This window comes from Zosterops lateralis (genome assembly GCF_965231275.1).
Source record: "Zosterops lateralis genome assembly, chromosome: W".
Lineage (NCBI taxonomy): Eukaryota > Metazoa > Chordata > Aves > Passeriformes > Zosteropidae > Zosterops > Zosterops lateralis.
The window spans coordinates 6,038,671-6,062,236 of NC_139801.1; the positions used below are offsets into that span (position 1 = coordinate 6,038,671).

At 43.9% G+C, this 23,566-nt stretch overlaps 1 protein-coding gene and 1 pseudogene across 2 annotated transcripts in view; both read left to right on the top strand.

Moving 5' to 3' along the window:
• The window catches only part of LOC310922125 (solute carrier family 25 member 43-like), a 33,951-nt pseudogene extending 16,133 nt beyond the window's left edge, over window positions 1-17,818 (top strand). Inside the window, exons 4-5 of the transcript XR_014592767.1 lie at window positions 16,359-16,487; window positions 17,535-17,818. The product of XR_014592767.1 is annotated as a solute carrier family 25 member 43-like (transcript). The remainder of the gene's footprint in view (window positions 1-16,358; window positions 16,488-17,534) is intronic.
• Window positions 17,819-20,720: 2,902 nt separating this feature from the next.
• On the top strand, window positions 20,721-22,714 carry LOC310922252 (ADP/ATP translocase 2-like). The gene is given in 5 exon segments (XM_083882705.1): window positions 20,721-20,855; window positions 20,972-21,181; window positions 21,185-21,458; window positions 21,574-21,714; window positions 22,319-22,714. Coding segments are annotated over 5 exon segments (894 nt in total). The 5' UTR covers window positions 20,721-20,744; the 3' UTR covers window positions 22,477-22,714.
• The last annotated feature ends 852 nt before the right edge of the window (window positions 22,715-23,566 follow it).

A 23,566-nucleotide genomic window follows, 5' to 3' on the forward strand; every position in this document is an offset into this window, starting at 1 on the left:
TACACTTATTATACAACAATTAAGGGAATTTTAACACTTTAAACTTTTAACATATACTTAGGAGTTTTCTAAACTTTATTTCTTTCATACACCTGAATGTTTTTCTTAAAAGAAATGTTAATTAATATGAGTGAATCTTACTGAATATTTGTGTCCTCTATGTTGTGCTTATCCTAATTTTATTCCTTTGTCTTCCTTTTTTCACTTTGCTCCTGATTGGCATGTTAGAGAATTCAGAGGTACTGTATGCATGTTTCAGCATGGAAATATGGCTTTTGTTGTGCATCTGTAGAAGGGGATTCATGAAAGAGAGGGTTATGTTCTATATTAAGTCTTTTCCTGACTTTTATGATGCATCAGTTTCTGAACAAAAACTTACTGGTCTTTATATCATTCTGACTGTTATTCTTGGCTTTTCTTCCTTACCTCACAATATAGTATTCTTTGTTAAATCCAGTTTCTAAGCCATATTCAAGTACTGCCCTTTTTACCTTGCAGACTTGCATACAAGAACACTTTTTTCTTTTTCAAATTTTTTTCTACCTTTGTAGTGGTGTGGAATTGGGGTTTTTAATTTTTGTATAATTTTTGTATCTAAGTTCTGTAAAAGGTTTCCTTCCTACCCCCACATCCTCGCTTCCCTTGATCACAGTCTTAAGTCACATAATAGGCCCGGGCTAGCCCATTGTATGTCCCTTGATGGCCCAGGCCCAACCCATTGTATGTTATCAATACCCAAGTCCAGCGCCTTTTCTATGCTGATAGCCTTGGCTCTAGTCGTTAAGAATCTATTATATCTTATCTGTGAACACACCCAAGGGTCTTGATGGCCCAGGCAGGCCAGATGGCCAGCCAGGGCCTCCGGTATCATCCCACCCCTTTCAACCCTAAATGGTAATGTCACATCCCCTCTTTTTGGTCACTCCCCTTAATTTCCATTGAGTTCCACCCCTGTTCATAAGGGCAGAACAGACCCAAAAAGCTCTCTCTGGTCCTCACTCTCGGATACACACTCAAGACTGGAACACCTGGGCATATGCCCTGAACAAACACCTTTTTTACCACTGATTGTGAGTCACTCCTTCTCCATAATAAGCACGCTTCTGCCCGGGGTCCGGACCTGCCTAAAACTTCACCATATCACGACAGAGCCCAGCTAGCCAGAGGGTTCTCTGAGAACGGTGATATACCTTTAGCAGGGAAAAATTCCTTTGAATGACTCTGGGTCTAAGGAAGCACTGGTAATGTTTCTACTTTCCCACATCTTTTTTTGGCCAATGATAACCTTCATAAGTGCCTATTGGACTGAGCTGTGGCATTTCAGTAAGGGAAGATGAATTGAAAGCTGTTACAGGCTGTGCAGAAGATTATTAGAATGGCATCCATCCCAGGCTATGTATGGAACTGAAAACATACAAACATGCAAATGGTCAATGCAAACCCAATAGCCAAGTTTGTCACTTCCCTCTGTGCTCAGGATGTGCAGAGGTGGGCTCAGACACCCCTGAGTGGCACTTTTCAGCCTCTGTCCCAGACTGACCTGTGACCTTGGAAGATTTTTAAGCAAAATGCACAGATGTCCTTAAAGCTTCATAGACACTCTGCAATTACTCCTCACCTGCTTGCATGAGCAAACCTTGGATTCTTGTATTTTGAGTCCAAGATTCCCCTAATTAGTTTTTTTTTCCTTTCAAAGTTCTGTGCCAGGGTTTAAAAGATGAGCGGAACTTGCAGCTCGGTTTTAAAAGGAGTTTATTAAATTTCTTATCTCAAAAGTCTGCGCACTGCCCTACACCAAGCTTAGTGTGCTGAAAGACACCGCTGCCAAGAACACGAGACCTGGTGTTCAAGGTCTTTTAAAGGTTTCTAATCCAATTAACTCTTAAAACGTACTATATTTACAGTTTTATACCAATAATCACTACCAATTATGGACACACAATTTTCTACATCACATCCATTCTACCAATGTCTTTGTGCCACCGTCACAGCAGAAGATGGAGTCGAAGAAGAACTTAAGGCTCTGCCCAAAATTCTCCATCTTGCTCCTATCTACTTCCATTCTAAAAATCCAAAACTAGAAATTTTCACCCTGTGACAAACTAAACTACTATCTAATTTAAATTTTTGTTGTTTTCATTTCATCCATAAGTGTTGGGAGTTTTTCCCATGGACTAAGGTCAAAGGCACTGCTTTCTTGGGGTCCCAGCAAGGGTCTCGAAGCCCCCAGGGCAATTTGAGGGGTTTTCCCCGTGCCCTGGACTCCAACATTGCATGGTTTTCAGAAGCTCAGCCCTGTCTCCATATTTTAATATCTTTGACTAAAACCTTTCTTAAACTCTTCTTCACCAGTAAATGCTACTCACGTATAGCTTCGCCATCAAACCTTTGTAATATAGAATAAATCATACTGTGTCCTGGTATTTATTCTATCACCATCTTGATGAACTGTTGAAACCAGGTGGGGCAGTGTTTTCCCAAGCCCCTGCCTTTGGGCTATCTTCTGCTAATGGCCCATTAACGCCTGGCCCATGACTCACAGGTAACTCCCTCCAGGAGTTCTCTCTGTTTAATGGGCCATCAAGGACCCACTTCACAACTCATCATCCCATTGTGAGATGCTCTGCCCAGGGGGAGGAGCCAAGCATTCTCACCTGGATATAAGCTGGTATGTGGGACAGTGCAGGGGCACTTATCCACTGGATTCCCAGAGGAGCAGGGCTGCCAGACCTTTCTACAGGATCACTGCTTCAGGAAGAGCACCTCACCTGGACTGCTTCCACCATCCTGCTCAGGTTGTATTCTGACTCTCTCAGTGATCCTTTGCGTTATTGCATTTATTTTATTTCATTTTTACCTTTTTACCTTTCTTCTTATTAAATTATATCTCTGACTTGGAGCCTCTCATTCGTTTTGCTTTCAAACCACAACATACTGTGAGTAAAGTGCAGGATTCAGCTCATTTTTGGTGTTGACTGTGCTGCATCCTCAAGTTGTGAGGACATCTCTGTGGGGAAAGCATTATTCAGTGCTTATCTTTTTTTTTCAAAATGCAGGCTTTGACTTTGCTTCACTCCTGCAAACAAACAGGCTTCCTGGCTTTGGCTGGTGTAGATTGTTGCCATGCATCGCCCAGGAAGTAGCCTCTTTTCAAATTCAATCAGTTTGGCCTCAGCTGCCTATAAATCTGCAATGTCTTGGGGTTTTTGTTGGATTTTTTGTTCTTAGGAACACAAGATGCTCTGCAAATGTGAAATCTGTTGTAAGTTATGTAAATGTTATGCGTTAATAATGTGAAGAAATCTAAGCAGTCCTTTCCTTTGTGAGATACCTTGTTTAAAGTAAAAGCCTCTTTTTAAAAAGGAATACAGTTATTTAAGTATTTATTTAAAAATAGTCCCCTTGCATGGTAAAAGTTAGTCTAGCAAGAACCCAGTGGCTGGGTTATAAAGAGTTTTGAAAAAGAGAATGATAAATGTTCCTTCTCTCTGCTGAGATGACGAGCAGTGCTCCTGCTTTGCTTAAGCATGAGTGACTTGCAAAGAGTTCTGTCATTGGGACAGTCACTGGGCTGGTGTGCAGCCTCTGGAAGCTCACAAGCTGTAGTGTCACTGCTGGTGGTGAGATCTGTGTTCTTGTCAGCTGGGAATATGAAAATTATTGGAGTCATGACCTGGTTTAAAATTAAGAAATCCTTTTTGGATCATGTGGTTCACACAGCATCTCAAAAGCATACATGCTCTGAGACTTTGGGCAGGAAAACCCTTTAATAGTGAACAGCATGAAACAAAAGTTTTCAGAAATTGAGCCATTTGACCACATGAATTCCATAGCATGGAAGCAAATAAGGAGCAGTATTACTACTTCTAATATAATTTCCTCAGTGAGGCTTATATGGTTACTAGCTGTCTGTCCTTGTCCTTGCCCTTACCCCCAATAACTTTTGACTCTGCTGTCCAACTTCAAGTAAACTTGACAAAAGAGTGGAGATTTCAGAGATATGAACTTCCATCAAGTGTTCTGAAAACAAGTGCAGATAGGTGAAATATTTAGAATCTCATATCTAAGGGGGAGGCTGCAGTGTGAGTTCTTACTTTTCTTACTTATCTCTATGATCTCACGCTCACCACCTTCTTGCTGCTGGGGTTCAGGCATTAGCCAGGTTCCCATGCCCTGGGTGGTACTTGAATTTGAGACCAACCTGGCTCCTCTGATTATCAGCAAATACATAATAGATGACAGACTCCGGTTGTGGTAAAATCCCTTCTTTTCTTCTCTTTTTTTACTATATCTGAATAATTTGAGCTACCTGAACTTTTAATTGTTTCATTGATGTTGTTACAAAGATATTTTATACCACTTTCTGAAGCTGTTGCAGAGTACTGCTCTGCTGCTTAGGGAAGTATTTGGTCTGGTAAATGGTCAAGACAATGCCTGAAAAAAGCTATGGATCATAACGTAAGTTTTGCCTTCTGTAACAGCCTAGATCAGCTTTTATGAATCTGAACAAATCTCAGAAGCATTTCTCTTATATCCCCAGACTTCCACAGGAGAAAAGCATGAGGATTGACTGTCTGTCAAGTTGGAACACCGAACAGTGTTAGTAGGAAAACTGGATAAGAGGAAGAAGTTGTAGATCAAGAACTGGAAGCAGGACTGGGCTGCTTTAACTGTGAGGTCTGCCTTGACTCTAAACCTGTTCATCCAAGAAGCTGTGGTGTGATAATTATGTAATTCTCACCTTGAGGTAGATTACCTTTGCAGTGCATCACAGTGGCCTGCTGAAGAAAAGCGGGAAAACACATTGCACCTGTTTGAAATGCAGGAGGTCTGAGGGATGGCAGAATGCAATTCTCTCCAAATGATCTTCCCAGACACTAAAGTGGCCACAATGCCCCCAATCTGAGATTTGGTAGTTGTTAGGAAAGATGGGACAGGAAGGACTTATGAATATGACTGCATGGTAAGAAATACTGTAGATGTAAAACCTGAGTGAAATAGGAATGAAAGCCAGTTTCGAGATGTGTGCATGGCAGGCAGGAAGATGGTGATTAGCTGAAGACAGGAAAACAAAACACAAGAATGTTGCCTTTCCACCTTGGCAAAGACATCCAGGAACAAGTACATAAGAAAGAAGTCTATAGAGTTTAGAATATAAAATGACATGGTAATGTAGTAGTTCTTATAGGCTGCATGCAAAGTTTGTAGGTTTTGTATCTCACGCCAGTTGGTCACTGTAAATTAGAATATTCATCACAAAAAGAGATATAATGTATTGTAACAAGGTGATCGCTCTCTTCTCTGGCCCTCTCACCCCTCTTCCCTTACCTCTCTTCTCTTGGCCCATCCCCTCTCCTCTCTTTCACCTCGCTTGCTCCTGTTTTCTCCCCACGTTTTTCCCTGCTCCTACCCTGTTTTTACCCCTTAGCTCTCTTCTATATCTCTCTCCCCCCATTCTCTCTTTAGGGCTTTGCTCCAGCCGAGGCTGGTGGCTGGAAGCAGGCCCGCTTTACCCACGACCCTTGTAATAATAAAGCCACGTGTTTCTAGAACATCTCAGGTCTGCAGAGTTCATTGTCCCTGCCCTACATGGAAAAATTTCTACAGGTAGTGTCAGCTGATCATGTGTGGCAGCCTGTTACAGCTGCCTCAGCTCTGTCATCAGTGTGGTGTGAGCGAGAGCTCTTTAATCTGCTTTGGGACAGATCAGATGGTGTTGGGGGAGATGAAACGAGGAAACCTTATAAATATGATTGTTTGGCAAAGGATTCTGAAAATATGAAACCTATAATCGAAGCAGAAATGAAAGCTAGCTTTGAGATATAGGATACCAAGCCTTAGTTACTATATAACCAAAGAACAATGGTCTAGCCAGCTGAAGGAGAATCCCTTTTGATTGAACAATACCCTCCTGCTGGGTGAGGGATCCAAAGGTCAATGCAGCAAGAGAAGAGTCTAAAGAGTAGCTTTTAGAGTTTAAAATGTAACACAGTATGGTAATGTAGTAGTTCTTATAGGCTGTATGTAGATTCTATAGGATTTTGTGTCTTGTACTGGTTGGTTAGTGTAAATTAGAATATTCACCACAGAAAGAGATATAATGTATTGTGACAAGAACTTAGCTCTCTTAGCTCCTTCTCCCGCTCTCCTGATCTTAGCTTGCCCTCTCCCCCTCTCCCGCTCTCTCTCCTGCTCTCTCTCCTGCTCTCTCTCCTGCTCTCTCTCCTTCTCTCTCTCTCACTCGGGCATACTTATAGCTGTGGCTGGCAGCTTAAGCAAAGCTCTTGCACCCACGACCTATGCAATAAACCGCATGTTTCAAGAGCTGCCCTGAACTCCAGAGATCTCTCCCATTGCCATCCCACCTGCTCCTACAAGATGGGTTAACTCAGTCCACCTTTTTAAACTCCATAAGCTCACTCAGCAGACAGGACCTGACACAGTCTGGGTTCGCTGCTGTTCATACACAGCTATTACAGACTTAACTTTCAGCCAGGAGACAATAATGTCTTTGGAGTTACAGCTATTACTGTTACCCCCAATGCGGGTACTTCTGCATCAGTTATACAGGACAGCCTTGTATCCATTTGTCTGTGCTTAGAGTGATGTGCCTATGACATGAGGGGTGACTAATGATGGAAAATACTCCATAAACAGGGAGCTAAAACTTGATTGACGCTCTCTTGTGGCCACAACAACCAACTGCAGCGCTACAGGCTGGGGACAGAATGGCTGGACAGTGACCAGGCAGAAAGGGACCTGGGAGGACTGGTCAACAGCTGACTGAACATGAGCCAGCAGTGTGCCCAGGTGGCCAAGAAGGCAAATGACATCCTGGCCTGTATCAGGAGTAGTGTGGCCAGCAGGACAAGGGAAGTGATTCTTCCCCTGTACTTGGCACTGGTGAGGCCACACCTTGAGTACTGTGTCCAGTTCTGGGCCCCTCAGCTTAGGAGGGATGTTGAGATGCTCAAACACATCCAGAGGTGGGCAACAAGGCTGGTGAAGGGCTTGGAACACAAGCCCTATGAAGAATGGCTGAGGGAGCTGGGGTTGTTTAGCCTGGAAAAAAAGGAGACTCAGAGGTGACTTTATCACTCTACAACTACCTGAAAGGTGGTTGTAGCCAGGTGGGGGTTGGTCTCTTCTCTCAGGCAACAACTGACAGAACAAGAGGACACAGTCTTAAGACTAAGTTAAACTTCTCCTATGCCAGGGGAAATTTAGGTTAGACATCAGAAAAAAGTTCTTCACTGAAAGAGTGATTGGGCAATGGAATCGTCTGCCTGGGGAGGTGGTGAAGTCACCATCCCTGGATGTGTTTAAAATAAGACTCCATGTGGCACTCGGTGCCATGGTTTAGTTGATGAGGAGGTGTTATGTCATAGGTTGGACTTGATGATCTCAAAAGGTCTTTTCCAACCTAGTTCATTCTGTGATTATGTGATTCTGTGATTCTTTTATAGGTGATTTATTTTTATTTGGTGTAAATCCTTAACTCAAGGTAAATAAAAGTATGACCTGTGAAAAGCCCCAATCCTGTTAAAAATTAGTTTTCTCCTCAGTTCCTAGATAAGCAGCAAGAGATGCAGAAACTAGCATTGCCATCTACTGTAAGAAGTGTTGGACCAAGCCAGTCTGCCTAAGAGTTTGCACAATTAAATAAATTAGTGCTAATGTGCATGAAAATGATGTACCCATTTGTAGGGCTTGAGCTGAACCATCATGAGGCATTTGGAAGCCACCCAGAGCTGCCCATGCAAGGGGTCTGCACTGCCTTGAGGAAAAAGACTTCTATACTCTGTATTAAAGACTTCTTCACACAGCAAGTGTTAAAGGAGAGGAAGCTTAGGCTCAGCAGCAAAGGATGTATTCTTCACAAACTGTGAAGCCTCAGGGTACAACAGGCCTGATGATATATGTTTAAAGCAAAGAGTCAAGCTTTTGACCAATCATGAAGCTGTTTTGCTCACTTGGTGCCATTCTTCCCAGGAAGGCATGATTTGGCCTCAGTTCAGGTTACAGAGGAGGGGACAAGGTGTTCCTGGAATGCAGGACGCTGGAGGTCAGCTGTGCTGCTCTGAACCAACTGTATCCTGATAGCTTGCCATAGTTTACCATCCTCTGTGCCTGAATACCTTTGGGTGGACTTTAACCAGGTGTAAGTCAGCATTACCAAACCACTGCCAGGGAATGACTGCAGAGTTAGGCTGACCTTTAGGAGGAAGAATTGATTAAGCCCAAGAGGAGGCCTTTTCCCCAAAAATATTAACACATATTTGCATTTTATTTTTTTTCATTGCAGTTGAAATAAATGAAAAGCTAGACTTGACAATACATTGAGTAATATAGCCAATTTATTAATTTATCCGATAAAGAGGGTGAGCAAAGCACAATGCTGGGTGGGCGAGGGGTCTCTGCCCCAAGCAACGCACAAATTCAGCTCTCAAATTCAGCCCCTGATCCCCCTATTGCTGTTCTTCAAACAATTTTTCATCTATCTCCCACTTTTTGCAGTCTCTTTTGAAGTGGCCTTTCCTCCCACAGTAGAAGCAGGTTAATGAAGTGGGATTTTCAGTTTTCTTTAGGCTCCCATTTGTTGTTTGAATAGGGATTTTCTTAAAATTTCCTGGGGACGCACCCCCTTCTGAACTTCCCTCACTGCTGCCACAAAAACCTTAGCTTTTGCCTTTGCCTTTTCTTTATCCCACCTTACATAAACCTTCTGTGCCTCTCTCAACAATTCCTGTAATCCCCTCTCCTGCCAATCCTCCAATTTTTCAAGTTTCTTCCTTATATCTTCCCATGATTTCACCACAAACTGGGTTTCTATTAATGCCTCCCCAACCGCTCTGTCAGGGTCTAACCCTGAGTACATTTGTATATATGCTTTCTCAGTCTTTCTAACCAGTTGGTTGAGGCCTCATCTTTTCCCTGGTGTTCACTAAAGGCCTTGCTGATGTTTTGTCCTCTAGGAACTGCTTCTCGGATCCCTTGAATAATCATGTTCCTGAGATCCACCATGCTCTGCCTATCCTGGTCACTATTGTGGTCCCAGTTAGGAGCCACATTTGGCCATTTCGCATCTCCCAAAGGTCCCAGTGGATTATTTCTTTCCCAAATCCTCATACCCACTTGTCTTATCATTTGCTGTTTCTCTGTGCTCAATAGAATGCTTAAAATTGCTTGTATCTCTGCCCAGGTATAGGTATTGGGTCCCAGGAACTGATCCAACTTATCAGACACCCCCAGGGGATCTTCAAGTAATCTCCCCATTTCCTTTTTAAAGGTTCTTACATCTCCTGTGTTCAGGGGTACTGATGCATATCCAATAGCCAACCTCCCTCGGTCCCCTATTATCGGTACCTCCTTCAATGGATACAACTGGCCTCCTTTCATTATCACTTCCTCTTCATTATTACTATCTCTGCACCTCTCCATTGGAGCCTTTTCCCTGCTTCTTGTTTGGTGGAAAGGCAGTGAATCTGGCACGGGAAGTAGAGCCATAGGGGCTTGAGGTGCAGGAGGAGCCGTAGGAGCTTGAGGTGCAGGATTAGGTACCGCTGGGGGCAAGACCAGCTGCGGTGGATAAGGAGGGGGTAAATTGTCTAGAGAGTGCCACAGTTTCCTATCTTTCTCCTCCTCCTTGGTCTTTAAAGTGAATAATGGAGAAGGCCAAGACCCATGCCACAGGGCAGCATAATCACTCTCCTGATTAAAAGGTTCCTTCTCATTTACATATATGCTTAAATCTTGACAAACCAACCCTCAAATGACCCATACATTGGCCAAAACAAATTATCAGGTTGTATCATTTCCTTAGTCCATTCTACCATACAGTACTGTATAATTTTCTCCTTACTTTTCCCTTTTCTAGATTCCCATTCATCCCAAAATTTTAACATTAAACCCAGAGGACTGTCCTGAGGTATATCTAGTAAAGTGCTCCCTTTCTTTCCTGTACCTTGGCCCTGTCCTGGCCCTTTGGTACTCCGCTGGTCCATGCCAGCCTCTAGGTCCTTGCCTGAACGTTGACCCATTTTACCCCGATTGGTGTTCCCTCTAATGCCTCCAGCCCCTGATTTTAATAAAAATCCCCTCAATCAGTGCCTCCAGCCCCCGATCTTGAGATCCCTTCAGTCAATGCCTCCAGCCCACTGATCTCTATTAGAAATCCCTTCACTCGCTTTGTCCCTTCACCTGCCGATCCCCTCGCGGGAAGTCGGAACTGAGATTAGAAGGACCCCACTCTCGCTTCATGACTAGGCCATGTCTCACACACACACCAATCATACCCCACCCAACTGAGTGATACTTACAGTCTGATCTTCTCGCCTGGATCTTCGTGCACTAGAATTATGGGTGATTTTATTTTACTGCAGTATTACCAGGGAGCTCAAAATTTCTTGCTCACATTTTTATTCTAAAGATCTCCTTTCTGCCGGGGAAGTCCTCCAGTCATCCAGGACCATCAAAGGTGGGGCACACCCTCCAGGGATCAGTCATCCTTTCCAGGCATCAGGATATCATGTTGGGGTCACCAAATTGAAAAAAATGAAAAGCTAGACTTGACAATACATCAAGTAATATAGCCAATTTATTAATTTGTTCAATAAAGAGAGTGAGCAAATCACAGTGCTGGGTGCACGCGGGGTCTCTGCCCCAAGCAATGCACAAATTCATCTCTCAAACGGTGGTCTCTTATACCATTCTAGGCACTTCACTTCCCCAAATTTTCAGTTATTTTTAATGCTTTTCTTCATAATAAGCAGTTGTGGTTTTTGAAGATCTGTTGGGGAGGTGGTCTGAGATGGTCTTCTGATGTCTCTTCAGTCTCCTATTCTTCTTTTAAAATATCTTTTTCCACTAGCATTATTTTTGGTTATACAGTCTGCTTAAGCAAGCATATATATTTTATTAGTCAGCATACATTTTGCAAGCCTCCTCTCAATTATTACAGAACTTAAAGCTTAACATACCTCAACACCTGTTGAGGGCCCCTCTCTCAGTTACAAAACCGCAAAGTCAGCATGTTTCAAAATATCTTTGTAAAGCCTTTCAGTTTGTTAGTCCCACTTCCTCTTGTTAAAGGATTGCAAATTCTTCTATACTAAAAAACGACTTATACAAAGGATAGTTTAAAACTTATACTACAAGGTGGTTTAAGGCTTATATTGCAAATAATTACAATTTTGTTGTTAAAACAAACTGTTAGCTAAAAGCCTACTGTTGTATAGTTGCCTTGTTAAACCCTACTTCCATGCCTTTCTTAGTTGACTTTTTTTAAAACTCTTCTTTATAATAATCCCATGGTCTCTGTCTACATTGCCCGCAGACGCACATGCTATTTGATTGACACGAATCGCAACCTGATTTCTCACATAGTGGAATGAAACACTTTCAAGAATCCAGTTTTCACTTGAGTGAAATTTCTGTTGGCTGGAGTGGTATTAACTGGAATGAAAACTGCAGTCCTTGACCTTCAGTTTCCTTTAAACTACAACTGCACTTGCCTGTTGCATGTGCCCTTATTAACCCAGACTGCAAAGACTTCTTTTTTTAGCTTCCAGATTAAGTGTGAACTCTTGAGCTGTGTGTAAATTGTCTTCCTGTACTTTTTTTTAAGTGATCAGAAGTGTTGGACACCTGAATCTGTTGAAAATATGTAAATAACAAGCAGTTTTACTCTATCCACTATCAGGGTAGCATACCACTGATGACAGCTATTCACTGTTAGTTATCTTCCATTCTCTTTGCCAAGAGTACTGCGTACTCGAAAAATAAATAGTAAATATTTGTACCAACAAACTTTATGAACAGGGAAGAGGGGAGAAGTACATGAATTAAATTCATGAATTCATAGTCTCTGATACATGTGAATACAAATAATTGCACACCAAAATGTCCCAAAAAGCAAGTGAAAAGTTTTTATCTGCACAGGAGAGGAGCTGAGGGAGGTAATTGAAAAGGTCTGTGGGATCAGTTCCCAAAATGGGATTATGTTGTTCTGGCAGTTACCTTGTAATGCAGACAATGGGAGAGACGGTGTCTGAAGAGTCTTCAGGTAACAATTAACAATTAACCTGCAGTTGTGACACTATACCCTTATTTAAATAATTTGTTTATTTTAAAAGAATATGAGTGGAGGTATTGGAAACCAGATAGAAATCTTCCAGGACCCTGTGCACACAGGTTCAGAGCCAGAAAGGAATGCAGGAGTTGGTTTGAAACCCTCGGAGAAACTGAGATACATAAAGTCACAGAGACATGAAGTGGGAATGTAAGTTTTAGTTTTAGGTAAGTAAAAATATGCCTTAAGTGCCTTAAGCAAATAAGAGACTGCATTATTTAATAAAAAAGCCCTAAAATCCAGTTTAAAGTTCAGTAGCATTGCCTTTTCCAAAGTTAACTAAGTTCTTGATATAACATAAACATAGCATAGCATTGCTAGATAGAACAGATAGATTATGTGCGTTGACCCTGTGTAAGAAATGCGACCATTGTTGTACAACTGTGTTAGACCAGGATAGGTGCAAAAAGACAGTAATAGCATCGTGTTTGTAGCTGATTGGATGATTTATTAATATAATGCATTGTATCGGGGGTAGTGCGGCCATTGCTTCTGCTTCTGCTTGGGACATGGGGACTCTATGCTAGGCCTTTTGCATAATGGCACAGACTCTCTGAACTTATTACCTTCGTGAGACTGATCTAGCCATGTAATAAATTACTTTTACAACAAACAACAGCTGCTCCTGTTCCTCTGTTGACCCGCTCAACCTCAGCATGCAGGTAGTTGGGCATTTTTTTGTACATGACTCTCTTGGATTTAGAGTGTTGCAGTAGAACCTCTGTGGATGTGTTGCAGTGACATAGTCAACTTGGTGGGCTCTGGATATAAAAATACTGTGTTTGTGAGAGAGCAGGTGAAGCCAATTCTGCATTTGATGTGCTTTAATAATTTAGAGAACCCACTGTCCATCAGAGGTAAAAAGATAAGCAACTTAGCCCTGCTACTACTATGAGTAACACCTTGGCTCTGTTATCAGCACAGGGAGCTGTATCCCCAGCCTCCTGCATTTTGAGACAGCTGCAGCTGGGAGGAAGTCTTTTAAAGAGTTCCTAACAAACAGGTTTCCATGCAGCAGCCCATAGTGTCAAGGGGTGTCAAAAGCAAGGAATTCCAGCTGCATTAAATTCTCTGTCATAAACCTGACCTTTTTGGAATGAGATTAGCTGTTTGATTTGTATGTCATGGTAGGTTTCTACAAAAGAGGTAGAGAAACCAGTTTGATCTCTTTTGTTGCTTCTGTTTTCTGGCTCTGGTGCCATAGGGTGGTTGTGAGGGTTGCAGTGTGGTGGACATGCTTAGATGAAGAAACACCAAAACCCACAGCTACTGTTTTTCATGAACAACAGTGCCAAATGAAACACATTTGCAGTATTATTCTTTTATTAATACATTTTAATTTCATTTAGCTATGTTCCAAAATACTGAAGCTTTGACTACACACTGACACAGTTTTTTGTTTTCCTCTTGCAGTAGGTGATTCTGAGATTCTGTGGACAATTGCTATTTAAATACTGTGCAAAGGGTCCTAGAAGCATACAGCTTCCGTAAAGCAGAAAGGCTGGCAACACATACTTCATTTCATAGACTGAAATCTTAGAAACAGCTCTGTCTGTGGGGAATGGTACTATAAATAATTTCAGTAAATCTCTTAAGAGATCAGTATCTATGGGCAGATTGGAAATCTAGAGGTTTGACTTACCTGTTCCTTTTTAACCGCCTTCTGGAGGTGTTCATTGTGTTACTGAAACCTGCACTGTGCTTGTCACTTCTTTTGGTGTTGCAGGCAAGAGTACTGTAATCAAAACCTTTGATCTGTGCCTTTGCAGTGTGTACAGTAATGAAGGAGATTAAGTCAAACTCACACAGTTAAATTCTGGCAGGCCATGCCCTGCCTACCACAAAGGGACTGAAAAAAGAAGGGAATCACATATTAATAGCATTCTTGTGTTCCTGAAACATTTCAGAAACCTGTCTTTCTTTACTGCTTGGCTACTTATAACTTCATTTACAAAAAAAAACTAATGGAACCTGGCTGACAGTCCAGAAAGCAGAGCAGAGTTTTGAATTCAGTTCTCCTACAACTGCCATTGCATTTTTAGGGATACTTTAATCATTTTAGTTTTCTTCTAAGCACTGCTGGTGCTAATATCACCATTTTTATGGAACTGGTTTCTGAAGTCTCGGAGCACTCAGCATCTTCTGCAGTACAGACTTGAAAGTCTTTGTGCAGGTTTTTACCTGTTACCTGCCGTAAGAGGTATTTCGCATGCATTGCAATGAGGCAGGGAAAAAAAAGAGAAAAAAAAATCATGATCTGCGATTTTTTTAGACAAAGAAGACTATGCCTTTAGTGTGGGGGGTAATCAGGGGGTTGTTTTCAGGCTTTAAATTTTAACAGTAGACTTGCCAGTAACTATTTGATTAGCAATTTCTCTTATATACATAGAGCATGAGTTTTGATCTGTTTGCCTTTCCAGCATCTCAGTTGCCAAGTACTTGAAATGCTATTGCTAAGGCACCTAGAAAATGTCATCACCACTTGTGAATTGATGAGGCTTGCCATAGGCTTAGCAGGTCTGAGAAGCTACAGGTTATTCTGGACAAGGAGTGAAAAATCGCTACACTATATGGTGTTTCAGATCAATGTGGGGATCATGATACTCATGTTCATCAATCAATTAACTGTACAAGCCCCATTTTTATCAAACTTCTACCTTAGGATGATAATTTTGCAAGTCATCAACCTGTGTCCTGGGACCCCTGACAGCAAAGTGTCACTTGCCATGTGTTTGAGTGAAACCCTGATTTGTCAATGCAAAATAAAACTATGGCTGCATGTGCACAAATGAGGATGGGATTATTCAAGGTCAGGTTATCCTGTCTGTGCTAACTCAGTAGGAGATTATTGAAGAAAGGATTTAGCTGTTAAAAATGACCAACTACACTTCTTCCATGTGAACAGACACTATACTGCAGTTTGAAGTTCAGCTGCTAGCCAACAGTATTCTCCCCAGCTAACTTGAACTAGTCCCTATCAATTGAACACATTGATATTGGAGCATGGGCACCAACTGCTCACATGCAGCACTTGGTAGGCCTGAACAGCCTGGGCTGAAATCTCCATCCTTCCATTTCTGCTGTGCTGCTGCTCCTAAGCCTGTAGTACAGTTCATGTTTCTCACAGCAGTGCAGACAGCCTCAGCAGCCAAAGATAAGTCACCTGGTTTGATCAGTTACAGGAAGGCAGTGTGACTCTGTTGCTTCACGTATCTGTCTCTCAGGCCAGCCCAGCGTTCGGCTGGACCACCCTGCTAGCTCTGATACGCCTCAACAGTACCTTTGCGTGGGTCTTGGCTCCGCAGCACCTTCGCCTTCGCTGTCACGGCCGTGGTTCGAAAGAGGGGACACTCTTGAGGCTTGAGGACAAAGGTTTTATTCGGGGATCACAGGAGCAGTTCCTGGTCCCAGGCCTGTGCCTCAGGAGAGTGACCCAGGGCCTGGTTTGCAAGGGGTTTTTGTTCACCAGAAGTCTCAGGGGTGGGTACAAGTTGCAAAACCAATGAAACAAAGCAAGGTGGCTAATGCCAAATGCAATACACAACATCAACAAATCAGGTAAATTGGGGTGGGGTCTCTGGGGAATTCACCAACCACTGTCCGACACCTCTCAGAAGGTTTCGGGCCTGGGAGATTGATGGACGGGGGGGGGAGAAGATGCATTGGGATGAGGGAAAAGACAATGGGATGACCAAACTCCAGGCAGAGGCTTAGGTTGTCTTAGAAACTCTTATCAACTTCTGATAAGAACATTCCAGGACAGGAGCTTTTGTCTAGCTAGGGTTAAAGTCCAAACCATACTAAACTTATAACTAAAAACCTATAAACAATTCCAGCACCCCCACATGGCTCCAACCTTCCCTCTCATAGTGTTCCACTGCCAGGAATGTGAAATATCTCTACCTGGACCTGAGCAGCTGGCATGGGGCTGATGGGATATGTGGCTCTGGTTTGGATGGTTTGTCCTCACAAGGGTGGGATTTATTGCTAGTAGTGACATGGCAGAAAAGGAGGTACTGTGTGAAATTACTGTTCACTTTCATACCTATCAAAGAGTGAGTTCTTCCCCTTTTTAATTTATATTTTAATGCAAATTAGATGTTTTCGGGAAGAATCCAGATCAGTTTGTTGAAACCTGGTGTTGACTTATATACCAGAATGGAGAAAATAATTAATTACTTAGGTTTTTCTCTGCTTGTTCTAAATCCCCCTGGGTGTCTCTTGACAGGCCCAGAGTCCTTGGCTTCCCCACTATAGAGGAGTCCATTTTACTGGCATGGCTGACTGCTTCCAGCAAACTGTGAAGAACAAAGGTGTGCTTGGACTTTGGAGTGGACTCACACCCAGTCTGCTCAAGGTGAGGTTTTGCTTTCATCCCAGTCAAATACTATCCTGAAGGAATCAAGACAGTTTTGGACAGTTGGGGATAGAAAGCTCATTACATACCTTTGTACTTAGTAGCTTATAGATGACAGAATCAGTGACAAAGCAGGTTATAAACCAGCCTTGGAACTTGGTTTGGTTGTATTTCCCCAAATGCAAGCTCGGCTTCTAGATGTCACCACTTGAAAGTTCATTTCAACATCTTTGAAGAAGGGAGTGCTCCTAACACACAAGGTGTGGAATGCATGGGGGATTGCAAGCAATCCACTTAGGACAGCTAAACAAGTTCTCCTTCTGACCTGAGCTTCAGTAATTTGACATGTTGTTGTGAGCTGTAAAAAAAAGTGTGCTTGTATAAGCCACTTGCTCAGAAGTTCAAAGCAGTGCTTTCAGCCAGCTATTTAATGCATGTGTATCAGTTACTGCAGCCCTTGCTGAGTTGAAAGCATAAAATAAAGCATGGTAGCTTAAACAGAAGGTAATTTAATTTACATAAATACATTTTATAGTGCTGTGATGAGGATTACCTACATAGAGTACTACAGGTCAGCTAATGAGTGCTAATTGAGTGACACTGGGATTGATTGTGATGGCCTGCCTGTGACTGCCTTACCTTAGCTGATACAAAGCCAGTAGCTGCTGGTTCTGCATGGGGCTAAAGAAGAAAATTGTGGAGTCATTCTACTGTATGTAGAATAAATTCCACATTTCCTGCCAGGTTTTTCTGAGATTGCTTAGGATGTGCTTGGGTATTTGACAAGTTCTGGTAATCTATAGGCTAGCATAGACCTTCTTCCTCACAATATTGCTATAATTAGTTATGTAACAACAATAAACTCCTACTTTTAGCACACTGCAGCTGCCAGCATAGTTTGAGATAAGACTCTGATTTTATATAAATGAGGACAAGGTCTATAAACAGATAAGATCTGAAGTCCTTGAAGTTCCCTTTTTTTAAACATCTAAGCTATGGATGCTACTAGTGAGTCTAATTTTTTTTCTTCTATTGCTTTTTTATCAGATTGTGCCATACTTCGGTGTTATGTTTAGCACCTTTGAATTCTGCAAGCAGGTTTGTTGCTACAGAAATGGTTATATTGAATCTCCTTTAAATTACAAGCTAACACCTGGCGTTGACCAGAGCTTACACCCACAAGAACTGAGAGAATTAAAGCTCCTCCAAAGGGAAAAATTTGAGCCAAGGAAATCAGCACTTGAAAACTGACATCAGAATGTCCACTGCAAATATACAAATACCTTTCTTAAGGAACTTTGCAAGAAAGACATGCTGAGCTACAGATACTGACATTTTAGTGGACTGCATGGTTCTTGTAGTGAGACACCTGTGACAGGAAAGAATAAATCTGTATTGCATTTGCAGAATGGATATAAAGAATATGACTGGCAAGGACATACTGAAGAGGAAAGATGCAACTAGTTTGAAAACTCTATACTACTGGAACTTGAAATGACATTATTTTAGGTGCTTTTTAATACTGAATAGCCATTTGAGATTAAACCAGTTGCAGAAAGGCAAGAGAATAGAGATGAGAGTATAAATTGTCTTTGAAAACATTAAGAAAATTGATTTTTTAAAAGCAATCTGAGATACTAAGTCAGCCAAAAATAATAAAACAGAATAAAATACATGCAACATGCAAGAATTTCTATGGAAATCTCCATGGTTTTTAGTAATACTGTGTGGATGTGGCATTCTACAGTCAGAATTAGTTCAGTCACTCCTAAATACACTCCTCAGTTTTTGAGATGTACTTGAGAATAATAATTTTGTCTGAATCTCCAACATAAAGATGAATGTATGCTGCTGCAACTGTGCTTTTGCTAAGACAGAACTGTAATGTGCAAAATGGACTGTAATACACTGGAATGACAATCTTGCAAACTTTAGTGCATACTCAAAAATATTCCTCCCTTTCTCATGCATTGTTACTGCATGTATGTGAATTATTTCACACTTTGAAAAATAATTTTCCTGAAGTTCTTTTACTGAAATATTTCCTGGAAAATGCAGATCTTAAATGTGTTAGATATTTCAGAGCCACAAACTCTGTCATGTTGTTTAGGTACTTTTAAAGCTCTATTTTTTATATTTTTTTTTATTAGACCACTTTTTAGTTCTAGTGCACAGACCTAAGCCTACTATGCTGCTCTGAACTTGCACACAATATAGCACCATGTATACCACCTGTGATTGATCCACTTGAACCATGTGCTCCAGGAGCTGCAGACAGGCCCTGTAGGTAGGAACCTCTACAAGAGCACCAGGTTACTGCCAGTGCCACTGCAACAGATGAGCCTCTTGGGAGCTTTTGGACAACAAAAGATCATCTCATGTTATACCTGAGGAACCATGGTGTTGCTACAGTTCCTTCGTAGAAGTTCAACTATGGAACAGTGCCATCCCACTGCCTTCTGATAGAAATCCCAAACCCCATGTCCATGTAGGAAGCTGGCTATGCCCCTGACAGCATGGGAATCACGGCAGCTCACAAAGGTGTGTGCACACTGGCTCCAGCTTGAGCTGCAGCAGCCTGGGCTCAACAGCATTTGCTGCTTTACACAGCTCCTCATGTGTTTTTGTATGGTTTATAACCCTTGATGGGTGAAAATAAGTAAATCTCAGAAAGTGCTTGGTTAGAACATGTCACAGCAGGATGAGACATTGGCAAATCCATCCAGGAACAGTCTGTAACTGTGAAGAGAAACTTGCAGAAAGATTTGGGATAACTGTAAGGCCTGCCTTGCACCTAGAACTCATTGTTGATGTATCTTACAGCTGAAGTCTTGCAGTATCTCTCTTAATGGACTTGCTCTGTTCTGCTGCAGTGGTGCTTCATACTGATTTTTTTTCTCAGCAAAAAAATGCAAGCATAGATAGCAAAAAATTAAGATGGTAGAGAGCAGATCTGGTGGCTCATGCATCACTCTGAGGCTGTAAGTGCTTTTGGTTCTAATCAACCTGCTTAGTGACCATGTTTCTCTGTGCCTCAGTTTTCCCATGGGCACAGTGCAGGTATAATATTGAGACTTACTGGACATGTATGGATATGGAGATGTGAATTGTAAGCATGTTGGGGAGGAATGGATTTCTTGCCTTGTCCAAGCATACCTGTATGTGTTTTTACTAACACTGTATTTCTAAATAGATTTTAAAGATTGAATGTGTACATATGAATGTCTGATCAGCTCTTCAAACCTTGTAAGAGTCAAGTGAGTCAAAAAGTTATCTCTAACTTGTTTCTGATGTGCTACTACCACCTTTGTATCATAGTGCACTCCTATGACCTATCAAGCACTAACCTTTTATTAACCAAGCCTGTCCTTTGTAATCACAAATACACATGATAAATCCCCAAAAGGCAGCACTAAAATATTTAAGATGTCACTGTAAGAAAGCCCTTCATCAGTGGTTCACTAACATGTGAAATGGTGTATGACCAAGAAGAACCAGTCAATAGCAATGCTAAACTCTTGGATAGGGGAAGTTCTACTCGAGTGATGTTTGGATGCCCCTGTGTGATAGGAGGGTGGGTAGTACCTGCTGGGATATGTTTGTCTGAGCATCTCAGCTGAGCTCAGCACTGTGACTACAGAAAGACTCGATATACGACCTGGAGCTCGGTCACTCCTGGAGCCCTGTGTCTGCAGGGTGACAGTATGCCGAGGGGCCTGTGAGGGCGGGTCTCGGCTACGGATGAGAGAGATGGGGGCTTGTACGTGCCCGCAGATGAGGCAGCCTCAGAGCCCGCCCTGTTCCAGCCTGCGCCGCGGCTTCTGCTGTGCCTGGCTGCTCTCGCCATGGCATTGGGATGACGCAGAGAGGCTGGGGGGTCGGGGTCACGGATGGCCCCGTCACCGCCATGTGGTGTGCCTGGGGTAGGGATAGGCGGTGTGACCGGGCCGGGGCCGCATATATATCCCGCCCGCGGTGCTGATGGGATCCTCCATGCCAGGATACCCCGTCTCGGTGTACTCCATTCCAGGATGTCCTGTCCCGGGGAGCTCCAGCCCGGCCGCGGCCATGTGCCCCCACCGGTTCCAACGGCGGCCTCATCCCCCTGAAGCGGCCACGCCCCCTGCCGCAGCCAATGGGCAAGCGGGACGCACGCCCCGCCCACGCTCGCGCCCCAGCCCCTATATTAACGGTCATTGCGGCGCCGCCTCCCGCCTTCTTCGCCTGGCATCGCCTCCCGCTCGCTCCGCTCCCGCTATGACCAATGCGGCCGTGTCCTTCGCCAAGGATTTCCTTGCCGGTGGGGTGGCGGCCGCCATCTCCAAGACCGCCGTCGCCCCCATCGAGAGGGTCAAGCTACTGCTGCAGGTGAGCGCCGGCGGCCGGGGCCGTCCCAAGGTCGCCGCAAGGAGAGGGGGGGCGGCGACGGTGGGCTGGGGGCTCGCGGAGGAGCGGCGCTGACAGCGGCATCTCGGCCCCTGCAGGTGCAGCACGCCAGCAAGCAGATCTCCGCCGACAAGCACTACAAGGGCATCATCGACTGCGTGGTGCGCATCCCGCGGGAGCAGGGCGTCCTCTCCTTCTGGCGCGGCAACTTGGCCAATGTGATCCGGTACTTCCCCACCCAGGCCCTCAACTTCGCCTTCAAGGATAAGTACAAGCAGATCTTCCTGGGCGGCGTGGACAAGCGAACCTAGTTCTGGCGGTACTTCGCCGGTAACCTGGCATCCGGGGGTGCCGCCGGCGCGACCTCCCTCTGCTTCGTCTACCCGCTTGACTTTGCCCGGACCCGCCTGGCAGCGGATGTGGGTAAAGCCGGGGCCGACCGGGAGTTCAGTGGGCTCGGGGACTGCCTCGTTAAAATCTTCCGCTCCGATGGTGTTAGGGGCTTGTACCAGGGCTTCAGTGTCTCTGTCCAGGGCATCATCATCTATAGAGCTGCCTACTTTGGTATCTACGACACCGCGAAGGGTAGGTTGACCAAAACGGCACTAAAAGGGAGATACTGGGCTGCGGCAGGCCTGTAGTGCATTTCGATAGTGCTGGTGGCTTACCTGCCGTTTTTATCAAAGCCTCTCTCCTGCAGGCATGCTTCCAGACCCAAAGAACACCCACCTTGTTGTCAGCTGGATGATTGCTCAAGCTGTCACTGCTGTCGCTGGTTTGGTCTCCTATCCTTTTGATACAGTTCGTCGTCGCATGATGATGCAGTCTGGCCGTAAAGGAGGTAAATTTCTACCTCGCTGTATAAGAGTTATTGGGTATCCCTGAATCGATAGCTGGTGGTGGAGCTGAAGTGAAGGCAGAGTGGCTTGGCTTTCATCAGCCTGTGTAGATATCCTCATCTCTTTTAAGCAGAGGTGTAGGAGGGGCTGTGGAAGCAGGTGACAGGAAGGAGCACAAATGGGTCGGCCTGTGCAGCACACCTGTAAGGTGGCATGCACAAGTCAGGTATATGTCAGTAGGTAGGAACAGCAGAACTTGCCCAAGGATGTTGCAAGCCAGTGTCTCTGGGACAAGAAAAGACAGCCTCCATAGCAGGCACAGCCTGGCCAACTGTATAATAGCTTTTGGGTTTGGAAGTGTTGGTGTCAAAGCAAGGAGTTGCTGCCTTCTGCTTGAACTGGTCCTTCCAGTGTCTCCCAGGGACAATGCAGCAGCAGCACCATCTCTCCTGGGCACTCGTCCTCTGATGTGCGAGTATTGGAGAAAGTCAGACAAGAAATGGGATGTACTTAAGCTTGTAGAGCTAGTAGATACGTGAGGCTGTTTCTGACCTGGATGTTGGGGGTTGTGGGCATCCACTTCCTAAAGCTGTCTGTCTCCTGCAGCTGACATAATGTACTCCGGCACTCTTGACTGCTGGCGGAAGATTGCCCGGGATGAGGGCTCCAAGGCCTTTTTCAAAGGTGCATGGTCAAATGTACTCCGAGGAATGGGTGGTGCTTTTGTCTTAGTCCTGTATGATGAAATCAAGAAGTATACATAAGTTGTTTCCTGTTGTGAACTGGCATGTTGTTCTATGTAGTCTGTGACCATTCATGGACTTGTTTGAAAACCATCTAGTTACTAAACAGTGGCAGCTGATATTTATACAGGTTGGCGTGGGGCAGGGGTGACTGCCTGCCCTGTCTTTATCAAACTATTCCCCCTGATGGGACTCATGATGGTTTCTGTTTCAGTCACTCCTGCTTAAAGAATACAGAGAAATAAAAATCTGAAACCAATTTTCCTCATCTCATGTTTGTTCTTACAGCAGTTGAAGTATGAGGGGGTTGGAGGGGGTCTCAGCAGTTGTAGAGAAAGAGAAAGATGAACCATCTCCATCCTGCAAGCCTCAGTACCTGCTAAGTACTGGCAGGTAAACACAATGCAGGCTGCCAAGGAAGCCAGGTAGGGTTTCCTCCAGTGATGTAGGCTGGAATGGGGACTGGCAGCTCTGAAGGGCTCACCCAGCTGACCTCCCTGAGACTCCACTAACCAGAGATGATGGACTGTGTGTGCCACAGTCCTGCCTCTGGCTTGTCTGATCCTTGGAGCTTGTGAAACCTGATTTTGACTGTGCCAGGTGCCTAAACTGTCTGTAAAGCACAGCACTCCCTATGGCACTGAATGCCTGGGAGACTGGAAGAATGTCTAAGGGAGTGTTTGCTGCTCCCTGGAGGAACAGAGCTTGGCATCATGTTCTCTGCCTTAGAAACTGTGCTACCTACTTGAGCATGTAGGTAGCTAGAGGACACAAGTGCAGTTAACTGCTGCTGTTCTGTAGCTTCCCTGGCCTTGCTCTCACAGAAGGTGCTGTGCTGTGAGGATGCAGAAGCTGAGCAGGGATAGCTTCTGTACCAGCTATGCTTGCTAGGCAGGGAGGTGCATTCCCAGGCTCATTCCTTACCCCTGGAACTTAAAGTTCAAAATTCCAAGGGAAGGGGAAAATTCCTTTATGCTGCTGGGACAATTTGGGGAAAACTGCAAGATGGAGCAATGTGTATGGTGTGGCCTTTACCCAGATATCTCTGTAGGTCTGTGCGTCACCCCAGCAAAGCTGCCTGGTTTCTGCCCAGGGATCTGGAGTGGTGAGT